The 10,518-nt window shown below is 35.7% G+C and overlaps 1 protein-coding gene across 3 annotated transcripts in view; it reads left to right on the top strand.

Annotated features, from left to right (window-relative positions):
* The first annotated feature begins 2,214 nt into the window (after positions 1-2,214).
* NRCAM (neuronal cell adhesion molecule) overlaps positions 2,215-10,518 on the top strand; it is a 67,472-nt gene continuing 59,168 nt past the window's right edge. For all 3 annotated transcript variants that reach the window (XM_053977779.1, XM_053977780.1, XM_053977777.1), the window contains exons 1-3: positions 2,215-2,347; positions 6,720-6,825; positions 9,664-9,860. In XM_053977779.1, the coding sequence (XP_053833754.1) occupies positions 2,260-2,347; positions 6,720-6,825; positions 9,664-9,860 (391 nt within the window). In that variant the 5' untranslated portion in view covers positions 2,215-2,259. The remainder of the gene's footprint in view (positions 2,348-6,719; positions 6,826-9,663; positions 9,861-10,518) is intronic.

The raw sequence follows: 10,518 nt of genomic DNA, 5'->3' as shown, positions 1-10,518 counted from the left end.
TCAAGGTTCACTTGCATAATACTTCAAAGAATATCCTGTAAATCCCAGGTCATTGCACAGAGAGGGCACCTTGATAATTGTGATACTGTAATGAGGAGACATAAAGATTGGGAGAACAGTGGGTGAGAACCTAGTTTAACTGGAGAAGAGCAGACAGCTGCAGAAACTGGAATAAAATCAGCTTTTCTGGAGAGCACTTCATTGCAGGAAACATGCTGGAGTGTTCTCAGGCACTCTCGACAGAAGCTCTTACTCTTTCCCCTTGCTCATTGTAGCAGGAGCATAGTAAACTGTACGTGCCAAAATGGGATGAAGAAAACACTTCTCACCTTTCCCAGCTCAACCCCCAGCAATTTAGGATGCTCATTTGAAATGTAAGAAAGTTCAGTTTGTTTTTCTAGGAAAGTCTGAGTATTTTTCCTGCTTTCCTGCTACATGACTGAACCCCTTTCTGAGTATTTTGTAGGTTAGCATGCCACCTTGTCTGCTTGTGCAGTTCCTGTTTATATAAATAATTACGCAAAGGCCAGAACTATGGTGTCCTCTCTTCTGATGAGTTTTTTTGTAATTTTTCTAGTCTGCTGTGATAAATAATTAGTTGTTACATTATGTGTGCAGTCCTAGAGATAGTTTGGAATGTCGATAAGCAACTTGCTCTCTTCCATGATGCCTCATTCAGCAGTTCCCAACAACTCCAAGTAGTACATGTCTAGAACTTTAACCTACTGGAATATTCTTATTTTGAAAGAAGAATCGGTTTTACAGATAGTGACAGTAAGAATCAGGGAGTTTGATGTCCAAGGTTATGATAAGAAGTAGAGCTCCATGCCTCAGTTCTAGTTTCTAATTCCAGTCTCTGCTCAGAGGACTGTACAAAGAGAAAAACAATTTACAGAAGCAATTAAAATGCATAATTTCTTATGTAATGTGAAAATTTGAGGGAAATTCTTACCACAGACTGGTTTAAGTAACTTCAGGAAGCACAAACAACTCTTAATTTAACATTCTTAAAGCAGCTGCTTCTTTGCAAATTTAACTCCTTGTGGACTGGATAGCTTTGTGTTTCATATCTGTAGAGCTGAGCAAGTGTTCTCTTCAAGGTGGATTAATGCTGATCACTGTGAACTTTCTGATCCATCTGGGAAGTACTTTCTCAGTGGATGTTCATTTACTGAGAATGCATTGTGCAAGCGCCATTTGGATTTCTAGGGCTGCATAGCTCTTTGTAGGTCACTGGTGATGCTGATGAGGCTTGCAGGCAGCTAGTTTTTACTCCTCCAACATTCTTCTCAACTAGAGCTTGATCCTGAATGCAGAAGAGGGAACCAGAATCATTCTGCATGGCTAATGTGATCTCTCATGCTTGGCTGAGGGGGGAAATGTAGCACATTTCAAAGAACAGATTTCCCTTAAGTTTCTTTTCCCACAGTTTGTCACATATGAAAGGAGGAGAAAAGTGTTTGAGAGTATGCTGACAGTTAAATGTATTTTGGTTTCAGGCTAGAAATGACAAAGTATTTTGATGTTATCTATTTTGAGAGGAATCAGATATCCAGAAATAGGAGCCTAGGTACAGTACACATGGTAGCACCGTAGCACCTTCATGAAGTCTTGTGTATTCAGTCTACAGCTGTCTAATTAGAAAGAGTTCCAAAGTGGGGACAAGCTGGGATACCTAACTCAAAGCTGCAGAAAGATTCCACAGTTTACTTAGCAAATTCATGGCTTGACATGTTTTCATTGGAGTAGATGCCTACAATGCCTCTTTCCAAGAATAGTGCAGGGTTCTTGAGGGAGAGACTAGGTGGGCATTCAGAGCTTTAATCCTCTAAATCTACTTCAGAGAACTGTTATCTTTAGTATATACTATTGTTTTAACTAGATGGTCTGACTGATGCTTTATCCTTCTTAGGAGAGGCACTTGTATTTCCATTCAATAAGGTTATAGGAGTCTTTACTAGCTTCTTTAGGAAAGTGTTATGATCTAGGTGACCTAAGAATTTGTGAATTTCTTGGGTTTCAGTAGAACACATGGTGTAACTCTTACCTTTAGATATAGTATTTAGACTGCTTGTATTTCATAATATTTTTAAGATGCATGTGATCATTTAGCTCTCCACTGTATCTGCATATCGTTCTTTTGTTTTTTATTTATCAGGTTTCTTGTCTATACTTACATATCTACTGCAAGCTATCTAGTCTTACGAAGTTGAACTTCATTCTTCAAGTGTGATTTACGCAGTACAGCCTAAAATCACGATGAAAAAGATGAGCATACCTACAAGCAAAACTTCCCTGGTCCTCTTTCTGTGCCAAATTATTTCTGCACTGGATGTACCTCTTGACTGTAAGTATTAACCTGATAAATAAGTGCAGAATAATGGAAGATTAATTAAATAATTTCAGTAGGAAGGTGAAGATAACTCCAACATGGAGCTAAAAATAGAATGTGTTCGGTCACTTCAATCAGGACATTATAATTATGAATATTTCCACTGACTTACTGAAGATGTTCAAAACCTGTGCATATAAAATGAGTTACATTGTTCAGTTGAGGAGGTTTAACACAGGGTTCTCACAGAATCCTACTTACGCTTCAGTAATACACATTGTTTGATCAAACTGGAGAAGGCCAGAAAAGCCCTGCTAAATGCTAATTATTTGTGAAATTAAGATCATATTGGTAATTTTCTAAAAATCCCAGGACAATTCCTAGTGGCTGTAAACAATCACCCTTACCTTCAGAGAAGAGTTCCCAGGAGCTGATGTGAGAGCTAGTAAAAAATTCAAATACCTAAAATTCAGACACTCAAAGCATCTTATTTTTTGATGCAAAAGAGTAAGTAAGGCTCTTTAATTTCTTAAGCACTGCCTGAAAACAGTTAAGAACTTTTACTTAAAAACATGTTAGAAATGTGCTGAGCAGGGAACTCCAGCATTAACACATGAGGAAATATCTGGAGGAGGGGAAGTCCCAAGATCTGAAGTTCTTGTCTAATATAAGACTCTGTTAGTGGGGAATCTTGAAGGTAGCAGTCCATGCTGAGAAGGAAGCAATGGTAGCTTCTGCATTTTACATTCTCAATAGCTAATTTTATTAACCTACTCATGTTTCAAGTTGCTGTTTTCTTTCTAAGATAGACATGATCACTCTTTCAGAATTCAGTGAGCCATGTTGCACCTCACAGTGATGATTCATTTGTTAAAGTAATTTCCAAGGAAGAGAACATTAGGGCTAGTGTTTAATTGATGGATTAATACATCAGTAAATTTGTCTGTGATTCTAATCTGCATGGTTTTCTTTACCCCTGTGGTTTTCATGCCTTCCTACCTTCCAGAAATGCATGTTTTTCTTTAATAATCATTGACATACATTGCAAGTGCTTTGGTGTTGTTTTTTTTTTTTTTACCCATGCATTTTACAAGCCTATCAAACCAATGACCTGTATTTCTGTCACAAAATCAATATATCTGAATCACATCCAACTTGCTGTAGGTTAAAGAAGGCTTTGAGATTTTGATGAATAAATGAATGTCTAAGTTTCAAAACTTAATTTTTCTCTTTAATCATCTTTGCAGGCTACAGTGTTTTAAAACTATCTTGTAGTTTTGCAACTAATATAAATTCTGCACCTCTTTAATATCGCTATCTTAAGAGCAAGATAATGGGTTAAATTTGCCAGAAATGCATCAATAGAAAAAAAAAATGAATAGCCCTTTTGGATGTATAATTTTAATTCTGTACTGAGAATTTAATTCCCTTCTACTTCATGCTTAATAACTTTGTGAGGTCTGATAAAGTCACATACTTGAATTTTTAGCCAGAAATTACATCTGGAATGATGGTATTGCTTTCATAAATAATGATGAGAATGGTCTCTGGGAGAGCACCACAAAGGAAGGACTTAGATTTTTTTTTTGTGGGTCTGAGTATCATAGAGACCTGGTGATGAGAACATAATTGATTATTTGAATATTTAGGTTTCATCCAGGTTAGAAATTCATATTAATAGCAAGTTCACTAGTTCCTAGTCAGTGTCTCCTCAAAGCAGGCCAGGAATGACTGAAAATGTAGGGGACTCAGGGACATTTGGTCTATTGATGAAGAGACGTGTTTATGCAAAACTTTGGAATTAAGCAATGAAGATCTGAGAGCTAAGATGATTTTGGTTTTTTTGTTTAGTTACTTTTCAAACCAAAAAGGGTTGCAAGTCTGTTGAATAGAATTAGGTGCTTTTGTCTTTACAAGTGTAATTTTAGCCTGAAGCATCCATTTGTTCTTTGTTCTTCCATGTGATCATATGGGTGGATTGATTTTGACTGCAGCATGACTGTAGTGCACTCCATTAATCCTGATTTGCTGCTGTCTCCTCAGTATTAGTGTTTTATGTCCTTGCAAGGCCAAAATCACATAGCAGGGTTGCCTTTACTAAGTCAACACTTCAGGAAAGTTTCTCATGCTAAGAGCTTTAATGTAGTAAGAGCTGACACAATGGAAATTGTGGTTGGAATTTCAGGCATTGCTGCATGGGTTGCAGTGCTGAATGATTTAAATGTTTTCTTTTTAGTGGTGACCAATGTACTTGTCAGAGATACTTATCTTCCCTCTCAAAATTGCTAATTTTCTCTTCACTAACGAATGTTTCTCTTTAATCTCCATTTGTCCATTCAACTGCTGATTCTGATGTGGGAATAAAAGCAAAACTGCTAGAAGAATGTAAGTTACTATTCACTAAAAATAGGTCGTGTGCTGCTGAAAATTAATACAGATTGTGTTGCAAATTTAATTTGCAGTCCAAAAATGTGTGATTCTGACATCTTGTTGATAATTTGGTTTGCTGTATCTAGATGTTTTGTGCATGCAGTGTTCAGAAAATGCTACTGTACATAAAATAACATTATGATATTCTGAATGAATTAATGGTGTGATTTTTGATGGTGTGCTATTTGAACATTAAAATCTTCACTCAATATCAGCATGTGAAGTGTTTTATTACTACTTTCAGGAGTAAATATATTTGATAAGAAATAAATTGATTGGAATATATGTACTTTTGTACTGTTTTACATATCTGATGTGGACATATTTTTATATCTACAGTGGACATAGCTATTTAAGTAGAACTCATATTTTATGGGTTCTAACTTAGCTTTAGTTTTATGATTAATTTAATCAGTTTTAGGTGCAGTCCATAACACAGGAGTGGACAATTCAGGTCTTTGATGTGCATCAGATAGAATATCCTATAGGTTGGGCAGTGTTTGTGTCATATCCTTTTTCAGAGTATATTTGCTTTTCCCAAGTAAGCTTCTGACATTCTCTGAACCTGAGAAATGCCTCTGAGAGGGAAAAGGACTGCCTTCAAGTACGCCTAAAGAAATACACCCAAAGGCATCATGTAAAAATGTTGCCTTCCTCCTTCAAGGATTCTCCCCTGTGCCGTGAGGAGCAGAACCCAGTTCTCTGTGGCCTGTTCTGTTCTGCTTGGCTGCTGTGTTTTGTTATGATTCCATGATTTGATTTCTTTTCCTCACTGTTTCTTGCAGGTAGGGTTATACAGATAGGTACCTCTTTCTGTGCAAAGGAGTACTTAATATGAAATGGTATCCTTAATGAAGACTTAATAAAAATCCCAGTTGTAGAATTTTAACTCTCTAGAGTGATGCATGAGAACACAGCTAACTCTAATGATTGAAATATTTTGTTCCAGTGGCTAGAAATTACCCCAGAGCACAAGCAAAGGGTATTGCTGGACAGGGGATTTATAGCACTGAGACAGGGATGTTCATGGGCATGTTATTAAACAGGTTTATTTAGGTGACACTAAACTATAAACATATGAATAATGTTGAGGAAGACACCTTTCTCACTATCTTAATATCACAAACAGTGTTTTTTAATGCAAAAATGGGCGTAATAATGGTAATAGGTTATAAATCACTTACCATAGGTAGACACCAACTACTTTGTCAGGTCAATCAATTTTGTTCTGTGCTACTTGTTTTATAGTACTTGAAAAATCACAAATGTTAAATAATTGCTTCTCCTGAGACAGTTCACAAAACTATATTTTTAATGGGTTTCTTCAGGGGAATTGGTGCTTTACTTTTCCTACATGTTTACTTTATTTGGAAACTAGATACTATTTTTGTCATTTCTAACGTTGTCTTTTGCTTATAACATATTTTTTACTCCTGAAAAGTAGTTCTTAAAAGCATGCTTTGTAGATTAATGCAATATGTTAAGCAAAATAAATGTGTGGAAAGGTTTCAACCACAGAGAATTTGAAAATATACAAAATGTTTAGAAGCATAAAGCAATGTATATTTTTTCCTTCTGTGTAAAAAAACATTTTGTGGAGGTTTATGTCTTGCAGCTCTTGATTTCAGATTTGTTGGATTTAGAATTTGAGTGTCCTTTGGTTTTATGAAAATCTGTTGAAATCTGAGGTATAGAAATGATACTTTCATTAAACATTTTAGCCAAGATCTTCATCTGCTGTAAATCAGGATAGCTCAGTTGGAAGTTAGTATAGATACACTAATTTACAAGGATAGAGAGTTTCAGCCTCCTGATACAAAGGATACTTTAATCCCACTCTTCTGTCAATGATTTGGTTGCTAACTGCAATTCTTCTTTCTTTGCTTACAAAAGTGTCTTGGTGATACTTTGAAAATATTGTTGAAATCATCTCTCTTTGTTGTATTTCATAATGAAGTGTCACAACCTCCTACGATAACTCAGCAGTCTCCAAAAGATTACATTGTTGACCCTCGAGAGAATATTGTAATACAGTGTGAAGCCAAAGGAAAGCCACCTCCTAGGTTAGTAGCTTTTTTTTTTTTTTGCTTTTATTAGCCTAAGAGTATGGAAGAACTAGGAGAACATACTGTAATTTTTGTAAACAAACGAGATCAAGATTATATGTATGAATGTGCTTGCACATGCAGAAACATGCACACATCTGTACCTCTGTAAATTACACAGCTACCAGATAGTTGCACAATTTTGACTCTTATCACACTTGACATTTAAATGTTTCTAGAGTCATCAAGAAATTGTAGCATTTGTTTTCTTCTCAAAACTCTTAACAGTAAAATAATGCTTGATTATTACAAGAGCAGATAGGTAAATGCCCATGGAACACACTAGGAGGCATGCTGTACTATGAGCTGGATAGTGTGCAAGGTTCAGGCATAGTCTTTAGGAAGAATGCACATTGAATAAAGTCAGACTAATGCTAACACAATCAAATGTAATGTTTTGTAAATAATTCCATTTCGTGAGGCTGATCTTGAAATACAATTTGTCAGAAGTTATGTAGCCTGTATCAGTCGTATTGATCAGCAGCTTTGTGTATTTAATAGCCTTAAAGTTTTGGTTTTGGCAGAAATGGATCAGATTCCTGTTCATTGTCCATTTTAAGATTACCTTTCAGCATCTTGAAATATTTGACAGCTACTCACTTCAAGTTACTGAGTACCCGCATGGGAAACATCAGTAACCATGATACATTCTGACATTGTTAGTAACTGCTGCTGATTGCAGAGACTGTGAACATAGAAATGTGCTTCTCTCTACTCTAGCAGTGTTATGCTACATCTTACTAGCAAGATCTGTCTAAAACTGCTCATTCAGACACAGACAGAGATTGTTAGATGTATTTCTTCTGAAAAACTAGGATTTTTTCTGCATTGCTTCTGCTGGTTGCCTTGGCATCATGGTCATTATCATGCTGGGCAGCAGAATGGAGAAGATGGAGATTATCTGGGATACTCTCACCCTTTCTAGTGTTCCATTAAGGACAGGAGTGCCACAGAGCTGCTTTGTTTACTAGCATTTTAATTTCACTGGCCCAATGCCATTTTTAAGAGTCTGGGTGTTTACCTGGAGGATCAGATGATTATTATCTACTTTGGGACAACTGTACTGCTTCTGCTGATGTTTCTCTTGAACACTGTTGATTGGAATTATCTGAGAGAAAAAGAGTGCTGCCTGGAGACTGACATACTCAAGCCATGTGCCAAGGCTCTCTGCTGTACATCCTTATCTTCCCCATCAAACATGGCTTTGTTTCTGTGCTACAGAGGAAGTGACAGGTTTTAAGTACAGAATTTTTAAACGAGTTTTCTAAGCTTGTACTTAGTCTTGCTTATTTTTTAAGATATGACATTTATTTAATTTGTATTAATAGTTAGTCTGGTTGGTCCATCACTCTCGATAATCTGCAAATGCATATTGGAACTTGAACTGCTCCAGAGCTCTGAAGTCAAAGGTGGACTTTCTCAGCCCACAGTGTGAATCATGTGATATCACTGTGATAACTTCTTATTGGTGAGAGCACCTAGCATAAAGGTTTGTGGATGTGCTGCTACCTATAGCTAGAGCAGCAAAGACTCTGACTCATTTCAAATCACTCATCTCAAATTCAGGGGTTTGTACCACTTTTTCCACCTCTCATTGAATCTACATTACACTTTCTTGCATCCTTAACATTGGTAATGGAAACCCCACATTCTGAAACTTCACCTGCAAAGTTGCAAGAAAGAGGTTCTCTGTTAGTTCACTATGCATGGCAGTCCTCCCAAAAACACTGCATTGTGGTGCAGCACTGTTGCAGGTCCAGTTCTTCTCTCCCCCAACATAAGGTGCAAATGTCATGTCCAGTCCTGCTGCAGGTGGTCAGTGCACAGTTTAAGTCAGTTAGAATTTGAGCTTTTCCGGTACCATTTACATTTATACTTTAGGAAGCATTCTAACCAGCAGAAAGAGTGTTTGTGCTTAAGATTGTGAAGCTGAAATGCAAAAATTAGAAAAACTGCTGTTCACAGCGTTTGAAGCTGTGAGTGCTCAGCATTTCGTGGGTGTTGGTCAAGCTCTCAGTGACTACTGACCATAAACAGAGCATAAGTAAGAAAGCGGTGTTTACAGTCGTCTAAGTTGTAGACTGTGAATCTCTGCTTCTTTACAATTTTTTGTGAGTTCAATCAGTCTTCATTTTTAAGGACTACTTTTCAAAACATCTCTTGTATCTTGGTATAAATTCTTCTAGGTCAAATAAAGGCTATCAGACTATATAATTTCTATTAGAGAATTTTGTTTGCATTAGAATAGTGAAAAAAACCTCAAACTCACCACAGTCTTTAATTCAATTGCATATCTTCAAAATCGCCAAACCAATTAAAAGAAATGGTCTCCTGCTGGGGCCTGAGATGACATATTTCAGCCCTGAGGAAGTTTTTAAAGACAGGTTTATAAACCCTTTCAACAATAGGTTTTATAATGGAAATGCTAATGCAGCTTTAGCAATATCAGTTCTTGCAGATGTTACTGCAACATTTTTAGTAGAAAGGAAATCAGTTCTTTTCCATATATAATTAACCTCAGAAATTTTTAATGTATTTTTTAAAAAAAGAATTAACTTCGAAATAGCTCCTGTTAACATGTTCAGCCAAACATTTTATCTTAAAATATTGCCAGATTTCTTATAGTGAGAGTTCTGTATTGCTTTATTAGTTAATTTAGTTTAGGAATGAGTCTTACTTATCTGCTAATGAAAATATAATATGTATTTTTGTTAATTAGTTTTTTCTTCTTTTTCTTCATACAATCAACAAAAAGCAGCTAAGAATAAACTTTTCTTTTTGTTTTTATTGTTTTAGCTTCTCCTGGACGCGCAATGGAACTCATTTTGATATAGATAAAGATGCACAGGTAACAATGAAACCAAATTCAGGGACTCTTGTCATAAATATTATGAATGGTGGGAAAGCAGAAGCATATGAGGGAGTTTACCAGTGTACAGCAAGGAATGAACGAGGAGCAGCCATTTCCAACAATATCGTTATAAGGCCTTCTAGTAAGTAAAGCTCTTAATGTTCCTAAAGTGGGAAACACTTTGGTTTTCTTATTTGCTTATGAACTTTTTGCCTTCTTGTTTTCTTGTCTCAAAACTTCAGTCATCCAAATGACCATGCTACTAGTCATACTTGCCTATTTTCTAATACTCAGGTATAGTACTGTATTACAGGTTCTCTAAAAGGCATTTTTACAAAAAATTAATTTTAAATTTTAAATTTTTTTTAAATTTAATTTTCAATTTAATTTTTTTCTTGATACATCTGGATAACCTTATAATGTTTAAAACTGAATTGTATGTATGACACTACTGCTAGAATAAAATATTTAAGTCTGTAAGGCTTTGAGGATAATTTGTTGACATTGATGGCATAATTGATGACCACAATTTTTATTCTGTTTTTGAAGTCTGTACTCCATAGTTTTTGTAATAGCTCTAAAACATAACAAATTGGAACTAAAAAGAAGCCTAAAATTTTTTGATTAATGGTAGATTGCTTCTACAGATTTTTATGAGCTTTATCTCAGTTTAGTTTTCAAGCTTCTCAGCTAAATATGTGCCGTTCTCACTTTTTAATTAAAGAATGTGTGTATAATACTGCTTCAGGAATGTCTACCCCTTTTTCTATTTTAGCACATTCACCTTTTTTTTAGTATAG

This window comes from Vidua macroura, chromosome 5 (assembly GCF_024509145.1).
Source record: "Vidua macroura isolate BioBank_ID:100142 chromosome 5, ASM2450914v1, whole genome shotgun sequence".
In the NCBI taxonomy this organism is placed as follows: Eukaryota; Metazoa; Chordata; class Aves; order Passeriformes; family Viduidae; genus Vidua; species Vidua macroura.
Note: the sequence above shows the minus strand (reverse complement) of the source record. Positions and strands in the feature narration are given on the sequence as shown.